This window comes from Carcharhinus amblyrhynchos, chromosome 3, assembly GCF_965287045.1.
Source record: "Carcharhinus amblyrhynchos chromosome 3, sCarAmb.v2.hapA, whole genome shotgun sequence".
In the NCBI taxonomy this organism is placed as follows: Eukaryota; Metazoa; Chordata; class Chondrichthyes; order Carcharhiniformes; family Carcharhinidae; genus Carcharhinus; species Carcharhinus amblyrhynchos.
The window spans coordinates 76950668-76971009 of record NC_137326.1 but is presented as its reverse complement, the minus strand read 5'-3'; the positions used below and the strand labels follow the sequence as shown (position 1 = coordinate 76971009).

At 42.3% G+C, this 20342-nt stretch overlaps 1 protein-coding gene across 6 annotated transcripts in view; it reads right to left on the bottom strand.

Moving 5' to 3' along the window:
- Window positions 1-20342, bottom strand: part of yeats2 (YEATS domain containing 2) — a 141910-nt gene that overhangs the window by 35772 nt on the left and 85796 nt on the right. For 5 of the 6 annotated variants that reach the window (XM_080185391.1, XM_080185393.1, XM_080185394.1 and 2 more), the window contains 2 exons: window positions 4952-5113; window positions 2405-2523 (listed from right to left, as the gene is read on the bottom strand). In XM_080185391.1, coding sequence (XP_080041517.1) covers window positions 2405-2523; window positions 4952-5113 — 281 coding nt within the window. The remainder of the gene's footprint in view (window positions 1-2404; window positions 2524-4951; window positions 5114-20342) is intronic. The other variant, XM_080185392.1, reaches the window with a different exon arrangement.

The following is a 20342-nucleotide window of genomic DNA, read 5'->3' as shown; positions in this document are numbered from 1 at the left end:
TCTGTGAGGTTGGAACTTACTCAAAAATGAAAATACGTTAAAGATATGTACGTCATTGGACACTGCTGCTGTTTCAGTTTTCCCAAGATGAACAAGACAGTTTAAAGGGTTCACAAAAGAGAGTCTCTGGGGATTTTGCACCATGAAGACTGCCATGAGCCTAGCTGCGGAGGTTCTACAGGGCTGTGCTGTTTGAGTGCCAATTGCATCCGGGAACTTCGGATGGAATACAGGTGCAGGCGAGTATGACTTGAGGGCCAAATCCATTGAGTGGAAAGTGACAGGTGCTCAGTAACAGAGACTGAGTTAGAAAGACTGAGATTGCACACGGCACCATTTGTACAGGAAATGATGCATGTACTGGTCAACTACGTGAGGCATATCTTTGCTGCATCAACTCAAAATATACCTTTTTAATTGAAGAATCATTTGCTTGTTAATTAATATTTGAAGTGTGTTGAATTTGGTTTAACTTTTATAATAAAAGTTTTGAAAAATGAAATCTTGTCCATCAATATTCTTTTCATTGGCATTGTGGGGATTCCTTTCTTTTTAAAAAATTTGATCTTTAATGTGATCACAAAAATGGAATCATAGGAACTAGAAAAGACCATTCAGAACCTCAAGTCACTCAATTAGATTCTGGATGATCTATACCTCAACTCCATTTACCCACCTTAGTTTCATATCCCTTGACTCTCTTACATGGCAAAAATCTATCAGTCTCAATCTTGAAATTTACAATTATCCTCGTGTCTACAGATTTGGCGGGGGGTATAGCATTCCATATTTCAATTATCCTTAGTGTGAAAGCATGCTTCCTGAATTCTCGTCAAATGGTCTCTCTCTAAAACATTGCAGATGCTGGAAATCTGAAATAAAGCAGAAAATACTGCAAAAACTCAGCAGGTCTTGCAGCATCTGTGCAGGAGAGAGAAACAGTTAATGTTTCAAGTCCATATGAAGTTTCTGTTTCTCTCCACAGGTGCAGCCAGGCCTGCTGAGTTATTCCAGAATTTTCTGTTTTTATATTTGCTCTAACTTTGCTAAGAGGAAATAGTTTCTCTGTTCTACCTCAATAAAACCTTTTAAGATTTGCAATACTGCAATTAGATCACATTTCAGTCTTCTAAACTCAAGGGAATTCAAGCCAAATATAGGCAACCTGTTCTCATAATTTAACCTTCTAATCACTGGTATCACATATCACTCAGAACATGCCAGCTCCATCAATTCACCAGGCTTGGGTACACCTTGAAGCCCATTTCTCTAATTATACCATTATAGTCCCACTGATAAGGCAGAAACCTTCCAGAAATCACTGAAACAGGAAGAAAAGCAGCACAATGACGTACATATCTTTAACGTATTTTCATTTTTGAGTAAGTTCCAACTTCACAGAGAATATATTCCCAAATGCACCAGTGTGGCATTTCTGCTTTTATCACAAGGTATACTGTGACCTTGATGAGTGAGTCTGAATTTAGTAGCAGTGTGTGCTGAATCAGGGGCCATTTTACACTGCAACTTGACTGACCCTGCTCCAAACATACTTCATAAACTGACTCTTACAACAGAGATAGAGAGAGCCAAAAGAAAACCAAGATAAATAAATAGAGATACACAACAGTTGGAATAGATAGACATAAACAGAGGCAAAAACAATAGGAATATAAAAAGATATAAAGAGAAACATAGAAATACAATAGAAAAAAAGATACAGGGTGGAATTTCTGGCCGCACTTGCTCTGAAACCAGAAAATCCTGCATGTTCCGGGTCCCAACTGCTCCAGTTCCCATGGTGGGTGGGGCAGGAAAATTCCACCCAGAGAGTTCAACAGTGACTAAGAGAGTAAAAAGAGAATGTTAATTCCCTTATTCTGGGATAGATTGAAACATAGGAACCAGAACCTGCTGAAAAACACAGCCTTTTCCTGACGTTCACAACATCAAAATAAAACACTTCTGCTCCTGTGTCCCTGGATTTGCTCACAAATAAGTTGAAGGGGGCCATTTTGTGGCCTTCTGCTCTGAATGGGTAGTCTCACACATCACAGCCCACAACAGAAATTCAATAGCAGCACTGTACACAGCAAGTGTTTTAATTATCAATCTAAATACAGTTACAGATAAAAGAAACTTAAATTGATAGATATTTGTTAGGTAAGAATATTAAGGGTTACAGAAGAAAGACAGAGAAATTGAGTTAAGATTAAACTGTATAGGCAGGCAGAACACACTCAACAGTCTACCCCATTCCTGTATCAGCCACATCCCTTCCCACAGTGGTCCTAATAACACTAAATCTGAACTTTGTTTTGTCATTTGTTCATCTGGTTGTGACCACTGAACAACAGTAATATAAGTGAGTGGCAATGATGGGTAGAAATGTTCTAGGACTTACCTGCGGCGTCTGTTTGAGGATGTATGATGTGTAGCCCAGCTGCTGGGGTAGTCCACTGACTACGGTACCCTGAATGTTGCCGGTCGTGCTTGTCGATGTTCCTTGCACTTGCTGCCCTGCTAAAAGAATATTACCATGGGATAACTCTCAACAAAGTCTGCAGGAACTTTGCATGCATTAAAAGAGAAATGATTATGAGCAGCAACTATCCAGTACACTTCCAGTGTGGGAGAAGCAGCAAAGCTATGTGTGGTAACAGGGACAATAACATAATCATAGAATCCCTACAGCACAGGAGGCCATTCAGCCCATCGAGTCTGTACCAACACAATCCCACCCAGGCCTTAGTTCTGTTACCCCACACATCTACCCTGCTAATCTCCCTGACAATAGGGGCAATTTAGCAGAGCCAATCCAACTAACCCACACATCTTTGGACTGTGGGAGGTAACCAGAACACCCAGAGGAAACCTGTGCAGATACAGGGAGAAAGTGCAAACTCCATACACATAGTGACCCGAGGCCAGAATTGAACCTGGGTCTCTGAAACTATGAGGCAGCAGTGCTAACCACCGTATCACAATGCTGCCCTTGTGGTGAGAGGGGGGCGGGAAGGTGGTGGGGGGACTGTAAAGTTGTATGCGCAGAGGGTACTGTATGTGTGCAGTCAGAGAGTTGCATTAAGCATTTGGAACAATATATCATTTTAAGTTTAATTTTTATTTGTTTGTGTGTTAAGAAAGGTGGAATATGATTTCAGTTTCATTTAGATTTTTTGTGGAGCTTAGTTGAGCTTGGTGTAAACTCAATACTGGGGAGTATTGAGGCCTTATCTGTATATATGCACTTTTAACGAGGTTTCACAACCCTTGAGGGGTAGAGATGGGTTCGAAGGGATTAATAGTTAGTGAATTTAGAGAAAAACACATAAAACAAAAAAATTGCTGCCCTCTAGCGACAGAGATCCAGTGACACACAGAGACCCAGGAAAGACAGAAAAGCTGTTCAGTGTATAATATCTGAGAGTGAGGACAGGGATTCTAAGCACTCGAGTAAGAAATCCTGCAAAGGTGCTATGAGACTGAATTTAGGGAACTCATGCATTTGTTCTGCAGTTCAATTTAACAGTGAGTGCAGAGTGCAGTCTTGGGTATCTCAGGAAGAGATACCAGCTGGGGAAAAGCAACCAGTAAATGCTCAGAAGTCCACCAGAAAAGACTGCTTGCAATTGGGCTAGCCCAAGCTGGAAGCCTTGGTGTTAACTAGTGGTAAACCTTCACTCAATTGGCTGGGATAAAAGGAATAGCGCGAGTTTGCATCATTTTCTAGTGTTTGTATTGAGATCGTTCCAACCTTTTTTGTCTGCTGTAATATCGTTCATTTTTCCTTGTTTAATAAGTGTTTAATTCTTTATGTTAAAAGTTCATCAGTAAACTGTTAATCCGTTCAAAACCTTTCTTCAATGGTCTCCAAAGAAAAGGCGAAACGAGGATCTATGAAGCCAGGTTTTACTCTGGGCTCTGATTTGTCTCAGGGGGAGATATCGGCTGTAATTGTAACATAAAACAATGTAGCAAAGGGAACACAGTGAGTGTGTACCCTATCGAGGGTGAGAGAAAGGCTGTGTGTGTTTGAGGACAGGGAAGCATTAATGTGAGAGTTTACGTGTGGTGAAGAGGGAATAGGGGAGCTTGAGTCCATAATCTTTGTGTTTCAATCCATTTGAGACTTAGTTTTATGCTGTGGATATGATTAACAGTATGCAGGAGATAACAGATAGGCACTGACTGGAGTATTCAGTCTGCTGAATATCTAGGACACATTTTATTGACAGACAAGGATTCTGTCTAGACAGAAGTAAATGGAAAGGCCTGATTACTGATAATTGACACATACCATCAATTAACTACAGAGACAGAGGGGGGGCAAACTGTTCCAGCATAGTGAGCATTCTCAGTCAAGAATAGACATCCTCACGTGTGCAAATACTAATCATCCATCTTTGTTCTTTTATGTCTTACATCAAGCAAAACTTCCCTGGCCACAGATCAGACTTGTTCTGAACTGTGGCCTCATACATTTCCATGGAGAGTTGAACAGTGGCCTGAATGTCCAAGTCCCAGGCTTGGTTCTAAACTGCAGTCCAGTCATCTGTTCCCATTTCCCTGCACTGGCCATTCACTGCAGTCACTAGGATATGTACAATGTTGGCCTGCATCATCTTCCAAACCCTCCTGCACGCAGTAACACTTGCTGGATACTTAATGGTATAACCAATGAAAATTTTGCTTTGGATTATTGGTCAGTTTCAACTGTTTCGCTAAGCCCAGTGAATATGAAGAAGAGGGGGCAGGGTAGGTGGTGGGAAAGACCAGTATCCCTGAACAACTGCAAGTCATTTCTATCATAGTATCACAGTACACAATGGTGCGATTCAATAATGTGTGTTTAGCAGGGGCTCAAGAACCACTGATCTGCCTCTTGAAGGTCACATCAGCTTCCTGCATTCTAATTTGACCCAAATAGCTTGATACAGAAAGATCTTACCTGTTGGGTTGGCAGCTCGCAGGATAGCCCCCTGCGGTATCAGCAGCAACTTGCCTTTGCCTGACGGGTTCTTGCTGTTGGTTGTTAGGTAGAGTTTGGTCCCTGGGGGCAGGTTAGCCAGGTTGGCCAAATTGGTGGCTGGGAGCTGCAGCGTGGCCATAACTGAGGGGCAAAAAATAAAATGTGAGAGGAGACATTGATAAACTTCAGCACTTTAATCTAACTACATTGGAGAATTAAGTTTAACAGGTTTGCAGACTGAGGGCAAACCTCACTCAACACTGAATTGACTGAAGGATTAAAATAGCCTCAGCTTCTGATACTTCTGTGATGATACCCTGCTTCTGGTTTTATACAAAACCAAAACTACTATTTTTATGGTCTGTTTTGCTTAGGTAATTAAAATGAAATTGTTACAGGACTTGTTGACCCTGTGTGAGCCAGCACAGAAATATCACTCATGTCTTCGAAGCTCCCAATGTTTGTCAACAGTACCTTTTGTGATGTGGGGGAATTGGTTGGTAGCACTCTCATCTGTGTCACAAAGTTGGAGGTTCAAGTCTACTCCAGGATTTGAGCACAAGAGTGAAGGCTGAAATGCAGTGCAGTACTGAGGGAATGTTGCACTGTTGAAGACGCTATGGCTCAGATGAAATTTTAAACCAAACTCCCATCTACCCTTTCAGGTGACCACAAAAGATCCCATAATATGATTTTGAAAAAGATCAGGAGAGTTAGCTCCTTTATTCTGGCCAATAGTTACCCTTCAATCAACATAACAAAACAGATCATCTGGTTATTATGAAATTGTTGTTTGTGGGGTCTTGCTATGCACAAATTGCTATGTTCCCTACATTGCAACAGAAACTACATTTCAATAATAATTCATTGGGTTTGGGAACATCAACTAGTCATGAAAGACTTGTATAAATGTCAGTGTATCTTTTTTGTAAGCAGAGCAATAGTTGCCTATAGATAGGCTAACAGGGTTAGACATGATGCCAAATATTCTTAAACTGAAGGGACTGTGCTTTCTTTACAATAACTTGTCCTTTATTCCATATATTAACCATTCAACACTTTGATTGGACTGTTGTAAAGACCTCACTCCCAGGTATCATTTAGACTATATATATTTAGTCCAAGATACCAAAAGAAAAGAACTGATTTTGAAGAAACGTTGGCAGTGGGTTTCTTCCATTTTTTGTCTTTCAGCCCAACAATGCTCAGAGAACTCTACATTCCTCCAACTCTGAACACATGGACATCCTTGGTTTCCTTTTGGCAGCTATGCCTTCAGTAGTCTGAGGCTTTGAAGTCTGCAATTCCCTCCTTAACCTTTGCTGTCTCCCTTATTCCTCTAGTAAGATGTTCCATTAACGTACCCCTTTAACCAAAATGTCTTAAAGGCTCCTTTGGTTCACTGCCAAATTTTATTTGGTAAATGCCAAGACATTCTGTGACGTTAAAAGTGCTAAATAAATGCAAGCTTTTTTTTCTTCCTTTATTCCACACCCCACCCCACTGCACACTTTTGTTCTGAAGGTGTTGAGACTTCCTGCACCCAATTCTGCCCTCCAGCAACATGCCTCAGCAGCTAAATTTCATCTGTTTGCCCGTACTGGTGAAGTTGATCCTGATTTAGGTCACCAATCAAACACCTGCACTTCCTGGAAGGAGTTCCTGGACGTCAGTGGAGAAGGGGAACGCAAAATGATTTTCCCACTCAGTAGAATTTGAGCAGTTGTGTTGCTGCACCAATATGATACCAACTAACTCCAGCAGCAACTCTGATCTCTGAATCAGAAGCTGAAGGGTTCAAGCCCGTTTGTCATACAATCCAGACTAACAATGCAGTGTAGTACAAAAGGAATGCTAAATCTTCAGCGATGCTTCTTTCAGATCAGAAATTAAACCAAGCCCGTCTGTCCTCTCAAACCCCATGGTATGATTCAAAGATGAGCAAGGGAATTTTCCCTAGGTCCTGATCAATCGTTATCTCTCAAGTATCATCACTAAAGCAGCTCGTTTATCTCAGTGTTGTTTGTGGGAGGCTGAGAGTTCAAATTGGCCATCATATTTCCACATTACAACAGTGACTAGACTTCAAAAGTACTTCACTGACTGTGAAGTGTTTTAGAACATCACGAGGGTATGAAGAGTACTATATAAACGCAAATGTTCTCCTTCTAAGCCAGGGTTTGAAATTGAAGAGACCTTCTTGGTTGACAATGGTTGCAAGTGGGTGGAAGGTCTAACCACTGATTTGGAAGGATATGAAGGAAAGGAGAGGGTACAGAAGACAGTGTTACTTAATGTGAGGTAAAGTCTGTTCAAAATGGCAGCAAGGAAGAAGCTGTTCTTGAGTCAGTTGGTACGTGATCTCAGACTTTTGTACTTTTATCCTGACAGAAGAAAGCGGAAGAGAGTATGTCTTGGCTGTGTGAGGTCCTTGATTATGCTAGCTGGTTTCTGAGGCAGCGGGAAGTGTAGACAGAGTCAGGGGATGGGAGGCTGGTTTGCATGATGGGTTGGGCTATGTTCACAACTCTTTCTAGTTTCTTGCAATCTTGGACAGAGCAGGAGCCATAGTAACGTGTGATACAACCTGAAGGAATGCTATTTATGGTACATCTGTAAAAGCTGATGAGAGTTGTAATGGACACGCCAAATTTCCTTAGTCTCCTGAGAAAGTAGAAGCAGTGGTGGTCTTTCTGATCTATAGCATCAGCATGGAGGGACCAGGGAACAAGTTGTTGTTGATCTGGACACCGAGAAACTTGAAGCTTTTGGCCATTTCCACTGCATCACCATTGACTTGGACAGGGGCACGTCCTCCACTACGCTACCTGAAGTCAATGACTATGTCCTTCATTTTACTGACATCGAGGGAGAGATTATCATCACACCTCATTATCCTTTTCCTGCACTTCGTCTCATCATTGTTTGAGATCCGACCCACTACAGTAGTGTCATCAGCAAACTCATAAATGGAGTTGGAGCAGAACCTGGCTACACAGTCATAGGTGTACAAAGAATATAGTAAGGGGCTGAGATACAACCCTGCTGGATATCGGTGTTGAGGATAATCGTGGAGGAGATATTGTTGCCTATCCTTATTGATTGCAGTCGTCTGTGGGTTAGGAAGTTCAGGACCCATTTGCACAGAAAGGAGACAAGTCCTAGGCCATGGAGTTTGGAGATGAGTTTTGTTGAGATAATGATGTTAAAGGCTGAGCTACAGTCAATAAATAGGAGTCTGACATAGGTGTCTTTGAGACAACAGAACAGAAAATGAGTGCATCTGATAAATGCCTTGCCATTTAAAATGGGCACATATGTCCAAATGCAAAATGTCTGCCAAATGGAATGGCCAATACAAGGTAGCAATGTCATTTTGAGTTAATTTCAACACCTTAGTTTTGTATGTGAAGTGCCTTAATCCACACACAGCTGAGTCAATGCAGTTTTTATTTTATTAGCTGAGTTTGCACTCTAACTTACTCTTGGTCTGGTTTTAAGACTGTGTGGATGTTACTATTCCTGTGTGAATAACTGGCTGTTTGAAAAAGGAAGGTGTGACATTTATTTTAATCTCTGGCTCACATAAAGCGATAACTGATGGATAACTGCCAAAGTAACCCCACAATATACTGTAAAGCAAACTCACTTCAATGTAAGGTGAATGAAATGCACTAACATTTTTTAAGTACAACCATCTGCAAAGTCTATATTTCTCACTCAGCCAAGCTGTCTTAGCCTTAGGTCAGCGCCAGGTAGGGCTTTCCTTTCTTCTCTGTCTTGTTCCTGGGCTGTATCAAACCTTTTGCCTAGGAACGGGATAGGCAGAAGGAAGATGTCCTTCTGGAATGTGTCTTCACAAAGCAGGTATGGAAGTAATGAGGTGGTTTTTGTTGAAGTTCATCCCGAGCAGCTCTGTACTTTATGGGCTGTTCATACCAGGACAAATATCAACTGCAGCAAGACCATCAACAGCAGTGAAAGATGCTCCTTGGTCTGCCCAAAGCCTGTTGGTCTTCAGTTATCCAGAACCATGGGTGTTGCAAACTGGCACATTCCAGGTCCAGGATTGAATGATGAGGAACGTGTGCTTGAGGCAATTGCTGTTAAGGTGCAATAAGGAGAGTTCACTGTCTAAGGCTCTTTGGCCTTAGTACACTGAGGGGCCAGTAACTGTGAAAAAAAACAATGCAATCCACCTCAAAAGATTGCTCCTATACACAGTGCACCCTGACCAACTACTTATGTTTCGTCTAGTATGGTGTGGACCTTAAGGGTATGCACAGTTACTTCTGCCAGAAACAAATAGAACACAAATGCATTGAGCGGTAACTCTGAAACTGAAGTTAATGCAGATGATTAATAGTTATCAGGTTTTGATCAATGCATGTGATCACATGTTTTAAACATAAATATTTTAAGTGACGGTGATCCCTTGTTTTTAGCAGAATGCATAAGCGCACTGGATACATGAAACAGTTGCCAACCCTGACGACGCTAGATAGGGAAATGTAAATTGTTTTGAATGCAGGGATAATTGCAGTACCAACTCAAGGCTGTGATTGTCAACAAACATATCCCAAATGTTCTTAACATTCAATACATAAGAAAATACTTGGCACAGCAGCAGCAGCAACATGAATAAAAACAGTTCATTCTGAAATACAAAGCTCAGTGGGGGGAGATTGTTTCCCCCTTACAGAGACCAGGCTGCAAATTAACACTTTCAATTACATGCCATCTGGTGGACACAATACACTCTACATGTCTTACTCAAATTACAGACCTCACCACAGATTCTTCACTCCTCATGCCTCCAGCCTGCCAACAGGGGTGCACAGGTACTTCTTGTCACAACAGGACAAGAGTTGGTTTGCAACCCCAGGGGCTATCAATGCAGCTCAAATAACTGAAAACCATCTATTGATTGGATCACATAACGCTGAAAAGCTTTTGCCAAACAATGTGTTAACAACAGATGTTATGAGGCATTGATAGGGTGCAAGACTAGGTGGAGAAGTGGCAGATGGAGTTCAACCCAGATAAGTGTGAAGTGATTCATTTTGGCAGGTCAAATAGGATGGCAGAATATAGTATTAATGGTAGGACTCTTGGTAGTGTGGGAGATCAGAAGGATCTTGGGGTCCGAGTTCATAGGACACTCAAAGCAGCTGTGCAGGTTGAAGCTGTGGTTAAGAAGGCATATAGTGTACTGGCCTTCATCAATCAAGGAATTGAGTTTAGGAGTCGAGGGATAATGTTGCAGCTGTATAGAACCCTGGTCAGACCCCACTCGGAGTACTGTGCTCGGTTCTGGTTGCCTCATTGCAGGAAGGATGTGGAAGCCATAGAAAGGGTGCAGAGGAGATTTACAAGGATGTTGCCTGGATTGGGGAGCATGCCTTATGAGGATAGGTTGAGGAAGCTCGACCTTTTCTCCTTGGAGAGACAAAGGATGAGGGGTGACCTGATAGAGGTGTATAAGATGTTGAGAGGTATTGATCGACTGGACAGTCAGGGACATTTTCCCAGGGCTGAAATGGTTGCCACAAGAGGACACAGTTTTAAGGTGCTGGGGAGTAGGTACAGAGGAGATACCAGGGGTAAGTTTTTCACTCAGACAATGGTGGGTGTGAGGAATGGTCTGCCGGCAACAGTGGTGGAGGCAGATTTAATAGGGTCTTTTAAGAGACTTTTAGATAAGTACATGGAACTTATAGGTAAGGTAATAGGTTATTATTACCTTAGGGTTATAGATAAGCCTAGTAATCTCTAAGGTAGGGACATGTTTGGCACAACTTTGTGGGCCGAAGAGTCTGTACTGTGCTGTAGTGTTTTTATGTTTCTATGTACTAATAACAGGTCAGGCAACATCTGTGGGGAGAGATATGAGAGTTAACATTTCAGGTTGATGGCCTTTCATCAGTATCGGATTATGGAAGATCATTGACTCTCTCCACAGATGCTACTTGACCCACTCAGTATTTCTAGCATCTCCTGCTTTTATTCTGAATTTCCTGCATTTAATAAGTGCCTGTGATTTATGTCTCAAGATGAAAGCAGGATGAAATGGTGACAAAATGTACCTAATGATCTGGACTTGGATGCACAAAGCATAAATTCAATTTGTGCAGGTAAAACAAGGTTTGGAAATATGGTAAGCAATGAGTGAGGAGGCTAATAACACACCTAGAGGGACATAAACAGGCTGCTGAAATGAGCAGACTAAATGTAATGCCGAGAAGTAGAAGTATGAAATGATGCATTTAAGGTGGACAGGTGAGTTGAGGCAATATATACTAAATGGTTCAATTTAAAGAAAGATGCAGGAAAAGGGAAACCAGATATTCACGTACAGAAACCTTTTGAAGATAACAGGGAATGTCAAGAAAGCTGTAATAAAAATCATACATAATCAGTACAAGAAGAAAGCAATTTGTGCCAAAATTTTATAAATCACTGGGTAGGTCCAAGCTGGATTGCAGCATCCAGGTTTGAGTGCTATATTTCATAAGAACACAAGAAGGAGAAACAAGAAGTAGGCCACCAGGTCCTTTAAGCCTGCCCCACCATTCAAAAGAATTATGGCTGATCTATGCCAACCTTAATGCCTTTTCTGTGCCATTTCCCCATTGCCCTCTATTTCTTGAGCTATCAAATATTTATCCACCTCGAGGTGGATTAACCAAGAAGTTGAATGTCTTGTCAAGAGAAAAAAGGAAGTGTATGTAAGGATGAAAAAACAAAGTTCAGTTGGGTCGCTTGAGGGTTACAAGATAGCAAGGAATGAGCTACAAAAAGGACTTAGCACAGCTAGGGAGGTGCATAAGATGTCCTTGGTGGGTCGGATCAAGGAAAACCCCAAGGCTTTTTACTCTTATGAGAGAAATAAAGAACGATCAGGGTGAGATTAGAGCAGGTCAAGAATAGTAGTGGGAATTTGTGCATGGAGTCAGAAGAGATAGGCGAGGCGATGAACGAATACTTCAGTGTTCACCAAGGAGAGGGGCCATGTTTTTGAGGATGAGAGTGTGATACAGGCCGATAGGATGGAGGAGATATTTGTTCTGAGGGAAGATGTATTAGCAATTTTGAAAAACCTGAGGGTCGATAAGTCCCCTGGGCCATGTGGGATATATCCTATGATTCTTTGGGAGGCAAGGGAGGAGATTGCAGAGCCTTTGGCTTTGATCTTTGGGTCCTCACTGTCCACGGGGATAGTGCCAGAGGACTGGAGAGTGGCAAATGTTGTTCCTCTGTTCAAGAAAGGAAATAGGAATGACCCTGGTAATTATAGGCCGGTCAGTCTTACTTCGGTGGTCAGTAAGTTAATGGAAAAGGTCCTGAGGGATAGGATTTATGACCATTTGGAATGATGCAGCTTAATCCGGGATAGTCAACATGGATTCATAAAGGGTAAGTCTTGCCTCACAAATCTGATTGAATTCTTTGAGGAGGTAACTAAGTGTGTGGATGAAGGTAGAGCAGTTGATGTTGTATACATGGATTTTAGTAAGGCGTTTGATAAGGTTCCCCATGGTCGACTCATGAAGAAAGTAAGGAGGCGTGGGATAAAGGGAAATTTGGATCGGATAAGTAACTGGCTATCTCATAGGAGATAGAGGATGGTGGTGGATGGAAAATTTTCAGACTGGAGACCAGTTACCAGCAGTGTACCACAGGGATCAGTGCTGGGTCCTCTGCTATTTGTGATTTTTATCAATGACTTGGAGGAGGGGGCTGAAGGATGGGTCAGAACATTTGCTGATGGCACCAAGGTTGGTGGAGTAGAGGATAAGGTGGAGGACTTTGTAGGCTGCAAAGAGACACTGATAGGATGCAGAGCTGGGCCGAAAAATGGCAAATGGAGTTTAACCCTGATAAGTGTGAGGTGATTCATTTTGGTAGGATAAATTTGAATGCGGATTACAGGGTCAACAGCAGGGTTCTGAAAAATGTGGAGGAACAGAGAGATCTTGGGGTTCATATCCACAATCTCTGAAAGTTGCCACTCAAGTGGATAAAGCCATGAAGAAGGCCAACAGTGTGTTCGTGATTATTAACAGGGTGTACAAATTTAAGAGCCCTGGGGTTATGCTGCAACTGTACAGGATCTTGGTGAGACCACATTTGGAATATTGTGTGCAGTCACCTCCCTATAAGAAGGACGTGAAAGCATTGGAGAGAGTGCAGAGGAGATTTACCAAGATGCTGTCTGGTTTGGAGGGTAGGTCTTATGAGGAAAGGTTGAGGGAGCTAGGGCTTTTCTCTTTAGAGTGGAGGAGGGTGAGGGACGACTTAATAGAGGTTTATAAGATGATGAGGGGGATAGATCGAGTGGACGTTCAGAGACTAGTTCCTTGGATGGATGTAGCTGTTACTAGGGGGCATAACTACAAGGTTCATGGTGGGAAATATAGGAGGGATGTCCAAGGTAGGTTCTTTAGTCAGAGCGTGGTTGGGGTGTGGAATGGAGTGCCTGCTGTGATAGTGGAGTTGGACACTTTAGGAACTTTCAAGTGGTTATTGGATAGGCACATGAAGCACACCAGAATGATAGGGGGTGGGATAGCTTGATCTTGGTTTCAGACAAAACTCAGCACAACATCAAGTGCCAAAGGGCCTGCACTGTGCTGAACTATTCTATGTTCTATCTATTTCTCATTGTAGTATCACAATATCCTCATCACAACATGCCCCTCCACCTATCTTCATAACATTGGCAAATTTGGAAACCTTACACTTTATTCCTTCCTCCAGATAATTAATGCAAACAAGTGAACAATTGTGGGCCAATTGATCCTTGCAGCACTCCACTAGTTACAACTTTCTACTCTGAAAAGGACTCATTCGTTCTAACTCTCTGTTTTCTATATGACAGCTAGTTTTCAATGCTAACACACTTTCTCCAATTCCAGTAGGTTTTAAATGTATGCACCTGTCTCTTGTTAAATGCCTTTTGGAAATATAAATCTACACTACATCTACAAGCAAATTTGTCAAACATGACTTCCCTTTCATAAATCCATGTTGACTAGGTTTGATTATATTCAGCTTTTTTAAAAGATTGGTTATTTGCTCTTTATTTATTGACTCCAGCATTTTGCCAATAATAGATGTTAAACTAACTGGCCTATAGTTCCCTGCCTTCTGCCCTTCCCCCTTTTTGAACAAGGGTGATAAGGTTTTCCAGTCATGTGGCACCCTCCAGGAATTTAGCAAGTTGCAAAAAATTTCAACTAATGGGTCCACTATCTCTGCAGCACTTCCATTAAAACCCTAGCATGCAATTCATTGGGTCCTAGTGATTTGTCCGCCTTTAGCCCCTTGCATTTCTCCAGTACTCGATTCCTTGTGATTGGGATTTCTGTAAGTTCTACCGTGTTATCTAAAATCTGCCCATTTTAGGGATGTTTGCAATGTCTTCCATGGTGAAGACTGATGCAAAAAAATTATTTAGCATACCCGCCATTTGTTTGTTTGCTGTTATCAATTCACCAGCTTTGTTCATAAGAACATAAGAAATAGGAGCAGGAGTAGGCCATCTAGCCCTTCGAGCCTGCCCCGCCATTCAATAAGATCATGGCTGATCTGTCATGGCTCAGTTCCACATTCCCGCCCTCTCCCCATAACCCTTAATCCCCTCTCTTATCAAAAACCCATCAACCCGCGTCTTAAAAATATTTAGTGAGGTAGCCTCCACCACCTCAACGGGCAGAGAATTCCAGAGATTCACCACCCTTTGAGTGAAGAAGTTCCTCCTCAACTCCGTTCTAAACCGCCCCCCCTTTATCTTGAGGCTGTGCCCCCTAGTCCTACTGTCCTTTCTGAGCGGGAAGAGTCTCTCCACCTCTATCCTATCCATCCCATTCATCATCTTATACGTCTCAATGAGATCTCCCCTCATTCTTCTAAACTCCAACGAGTACAAGCCTAGTTTATTCAATAGAGGTCCTCCCACATTTACCTTAGCTGCCCATTTTCTATTTATATATTCTTAGAAACTCTTAATGCTTGTTTTTATTCTCTCAAAATTCATTTTCTCCCTTATGAACTATTTAGCTTTTTGCTGCTGAATCCTAAAAACTTCCCAGTCATCTAGTCTAACACTATCCCTTGCCACTTTGTATATCCCGCATTTCAATTTAACATTAGCCTTGACCTCCTGTGTTAACCAAGGATTTTATCTCTTCCTCGTGGAATCCATCTTTTTAAGTGGGATAAACTTCTACTGAGATTTTGGGACCAGCTGTTTGAATATCTGCCACTGCTCAAGTACTGACCTGTACCTTAGCTTGTTTACCCAGTTCACCTTAGACAATTCCTCCCTCATACCATTATAATTGCCCTTCTTTAAATTGAAGATACTGGTTATGGACCAATGGCATTCACCCTCAAACTACATCTAGAATTCTATTATACTGTGGTCACTGCCCCCTCGAGGATGTTACCAATCGTTATTAATCCTTCTTCATTACACAAAACCAAACCTAAAATAACCTATTCATGGGTTGGTTCCACAACGTACTGCTCTAAAAAGCAATCTCTGATGCACGCTACAAATTCTTCTTCTATACTATCCTTGTCAGTTTGGTTTGTCGAATCAATATGCAGATTAAAATCTCCCATGATAACTGCAGTTCTCTTCAAACATACCCTTGATATTTCCCCATTTAGGTTCTGACTTCTTGAGAAGTCGCATTTTTGGATCTATTAACTACTTCGAATCTTGCGTCCCTTCCCTTGCTATTCATGATTTCAACCCAAACCAATTCTGCATCACTATCCACTGCCTTTATATTACAATTCAGTACTTCTGAAGGTGCAGCAGGTGGTCAGGAAGGCGAATGGGATGCTGGCCTTCATAGCGAGGGGGATTGAATATAAAAGTAGGGAGGTCTTGCTGCAGCTGTATAGGGCATTGGTGAGGCCGCAGCTGGAGTACTGTGTGCAGTTTTGGGCGCCGCACCTGCGCAAGGATATTTTGGCCTTGGAGGGAGTGCAGAGGAGGTTTACTAGGCTGATACCGGAGTTGAGGGGGTTGAGCTATGAGGAGAGGCTGAATAAACTAGGCTTGTACTCGTTAGAGTTTAGAAGAATGAGGGGAGATCTCATTGAGACGTATAAGATGATGAATGGGATGGATAGGATAGAGGTGGAAAGACTCTTCCCGCTCAAAAAAGACAGTAGGACTAGGGGGCACAGCCTCAAGATAAAGGGGGGGCGGTTCAGAACGGAGTTGAGGAGGAACTTCTTCACTCAAAGGGTGGTGAATCTCTGGAATTCTCTGCCCGTTGAAGTGGTGGAGGCTGCCTCGCTAAATATTTTTAAGAAGCGGGTTGATGGGTTTTTGATAAGAGAGGGGATTAAGGGTTATGGGGAGAGGGCGGGAAAGTGGAACTGAGCCACGACAGATCAGCCATGATCTTATTGAATGGCGGGGCAGGCTCGAAGGGCCAGATGGCCTACTCCTGCTCCTATTTCTTATGTTCTTATGTTCTTCTCTGAAACCTTCTTTGATCAATAAAGCTATCCCACCTCCTTTCCCCTTTGGCCTGTTCATAGGATCATAGAGTCATAGAATCCTACAGTGCAGAAGGAGGCCATTCGGCCCATTGAGTCTGCACTGGCCGCAATCCCACCCAGCCCTATCCCCATAACCCCTGGCATTTACCCATCTAGTCCCCCTGACACTAAAGGACAATTTAGCATGGCTAATCCACCTGACCTGCACATCTCTGGGGGGGAAACTGGAGCACCCGGAGGAAACCCATGCAAACACAGGGAGAATGTACAAACTCCACACAGACAGTGACCCAGCCCACGAATCGAACCCAGTTTGCTGGTGCTGTGAGGCAGCAGTGCTAACCATTGTGCTACCATGCTGCCCCATGCCATGCTCTTTTGGAACACTGTATATCTTGGAATGTTGAGCATCCAGTTCCGGTCACCCTGCAACCACATTTCTGTAATAGCTAATACATCATACTCATATGTTGCAATTTGTGCTTATGAAGCCAGCTACAATCTGGAACTCACTGCAAGAAAGGGTGGTAGAAGCAGTTTCAATCGGAATTTTTAAAGTGCAGTTCACTTTATACTTTAGAGGTAGGAGTTTTTCAGGGTTATAGGCAAAGGGCAAAGCAGTAGGAAAAACTGAATAACTATCTCAAAAGAACTAGCAGAGAGATTATGGACTGAATAGTCTCCTTAGCGTAGTATGATTCTATGGTTTATTCTTCCCTCTAGTGCACCAATGTATCAAATCTCCCCTTTACCGATGCATCTAATTTCTCCTTTACTGATGTATCTAATCTTCCTTCTACTGAGTATCTAATCGCCCCCCTACTGATGAATTGAATCTTCCCTGTACTGATTTATTTAATCTCCCCTCTGCTGATGTATTTAAGCTCCTCTTTACCAATGTATCTAGCCTTCCAATTATGATCAGTAATCATTGTGTTGAGGGTTATGCAGTAATATTTGGCCCTAGTTTCATACCTGAAGATAAAACGTAGGTAAAGATTAGGAGCACAGGAATTTACAGAGACTGGGATAGTTTTAACAATAAGGGAGCACAAGCAGTTTGTTGTGCATCCCTGCTGATCAGTAATAGTGTTCAGAATGATGACCATCTTGCTTAGAGATTCTTAAACACCTCAGCTGACTGCTTAAGAAGTTGAGAACAATTTGCAGAAACTGATGCAATGGTCAATTCAAGAGCAGTCTGTGTGTGCCCGTTAGTGTTAATCTGGGCAGAGAAATACGTGATTAGCTCAGGAGTGTCAACTATGTATTATAACTGCTCAAAAGCTTTAACAGCAATATCGTCTCTTTTTCAGTTGTTTAGTGACAAAAAAATTGCCCCTGTTTACACACAAGTAACTGGAATACTGTGATAAAAGCAAATTACTGTGGGTGCTAGAATCTGAAAGAAAAACAGAAAATGCTGTCAACATCTGTGGACAGAGAATAGAGCTAATATTTCAAGTCCGGATGACCCTTTGCAAATTCTGGAATACTGCCATGTCTTATTTTTAGAGAAAATTTAACAGTAATACTGCCCAATTTATATGTTACTAACAGAAATGCTATCTACGTTCTTAATACACGTAAGTTACAGAAATAATAATGGCCGTTTTCTTCAATACAACTATCAGTTTTAATATTTGATTTATTATTGTCACATGTATTTTCAGTAGAAAGTATTGCTTCTTGTGCCAGCTTCATACACAAGCTCCATACAATAATAATCTTCCCTCCTTACCTAAATGTAAATAACAAATAAATCAGATTATAGACATCCCTTTAAAGCATGTGTTGAAGAATTTCAATCACCAGAGGGTGCTGTTACCTAATGGAACACAGACTCCACCATATCCCAGACTTTCTGCCTGTTGATTAAGATCTGCACAATCCAACACAACTGATCCTAAAGGGACAAGCTTGGGTCTTATGACTGGCTCCATGCCAACAACACCGTTTAACCGCAGCCAAGTTGAAATGTGTTTACTGCCAGACTCTGCAAGAACTGAATGTTTCATGACCTTTAAATTATCTCAACAAAATAAACAAAGAACACATGCAGAAATATAGAACATCGACAGGACAAAGTAGTGGTGTATTGGGGAGCTATCCAGAACCCAATACCAGGCAGCTATTTAACACATTCAAAGGCAACTTAAATGATTATCTGTTGTAGATGCATCTGTCCATGACAGTATCAGGAAGAGTGGCCACTATGTAGACCTTGTGGAGAAGTCCTGCCTTCACACTGAGGACATCTTCCATTGCGTTGAGTGGCACAACACTGCACTTAATGGGATAGATTCCGAACAGATCTCACAACTCAAAACTGTAAACCAGGAGGCACTTTGGGCCATCAGCAGCAGCAGAGATGTATACAACCACAATCTGTAAACTCATTGCTCGATATGTCTCCACTCCACTATTACAATTAAACCGGAGATCAAACCTGGTTCAAAGTGTGCAGGAGAGCATGCCAGGAGCAACACCAACCATGACTAAAATCCCTGGTGATTAGAAATTTGATTAGATACATCCTATGCACAAAAGTAGGACAAATGCAACCTAGCCAATTACCATCCCCTCGGCAAAATGATCAAAGATGCCGTCAAGAGTGTATCAAGCAGCGCTTGCTTAGCAACTACCGGCTCACTGAAGCTCAGTTTGGGTTCTGCCAGAGCCACTCAACTCCTGACCTCATTGCAGCCTTGGTTTCAGCATGAACAAAAGAGCTGAACTCAAAGGTGAAGTGAGAGGGGCTTCCGTTGACGTCAAGGCTGCATTTGACCAAACAGTTGGCCAGGCAGTGTTGGTACTCAAAGCTGACTGGCCAGTGGCCGGACACACAGCCGACGGTCAGCACTAGTACAGGGAGTTGAACAATCAATGTTGATAAAGGAAGTTAACCGGTCAGTGTTGGTGTACAGAAGGTCAGTGTTGGTATGCAAGTTCATCGGTCAGTGTTGCTATACAGAGTTCACGTCAGTGTCGAAAATAGAAGCTGTCAACATCAGTCCTGTTCTTTCAAAATTAGAACTCATTTCCTGCGACCAAAAGAAAAATAGCTGTGACAGAAAGATACAAAACTAATAAAGTGTCAGGAAGAAAATTAGAAAAACGAGCATGGAATGCGCATTTTGTCCTCCAGCCACGGTGATTTCACAAGGATGCGAAGTATCAATTTTCTTTGGCATCATGCCAACATGTTTGCTGAAGGAAGGAGCCGCGTGGTTTCAGGCTTCCGATGCTCGCACTGTGAAGGCAAAGAGCTGGACATCACTGGAAAGACCACACTCATTTCCTCGAAATCACCATGTGCCGGGATAATAGATGCCTCTGCAGTGATGGGTGTCCCAAGAGTGACAGAAATTCTGTGCATCTGCACTGATGACACACTATAAGCCAAAGTAACATGTAAATATTTTCTAAGGAAGCTCCTGGGTCTTTAACCAGAAACTCGATGTTCCAGAACAAAAGCACAGCAGATGGCTCTCAGGCACCAATGCAATTAGCACAAATGGAAAGCCAACAACAACAGCATGCTTCAATCTAGCAATGAATAGTGAGCCCTGCTTTGAGTGTTGGCCTGTCTGTGCTTGTTGAGACTTTAAAACCTGCAGACAACCACAACAAGGAATGAGTTGTTGAACAAAGGAGGCATGCACTGCACAATGCAGCAGCACAGAAACACCAGCCGGTGGGTGGGAGGTGACTGCCTGTGCTTGTGAAAAAGCTATGCAATTGGTTAAGCTCCAGTGGCCCCCTCAAGCTGTTGGCTGTTTCCAGTCTCTCCACATCCCCTGACTCAGCATTGGTGCTTGGGAGCAAACAACTTTAGTGGTAC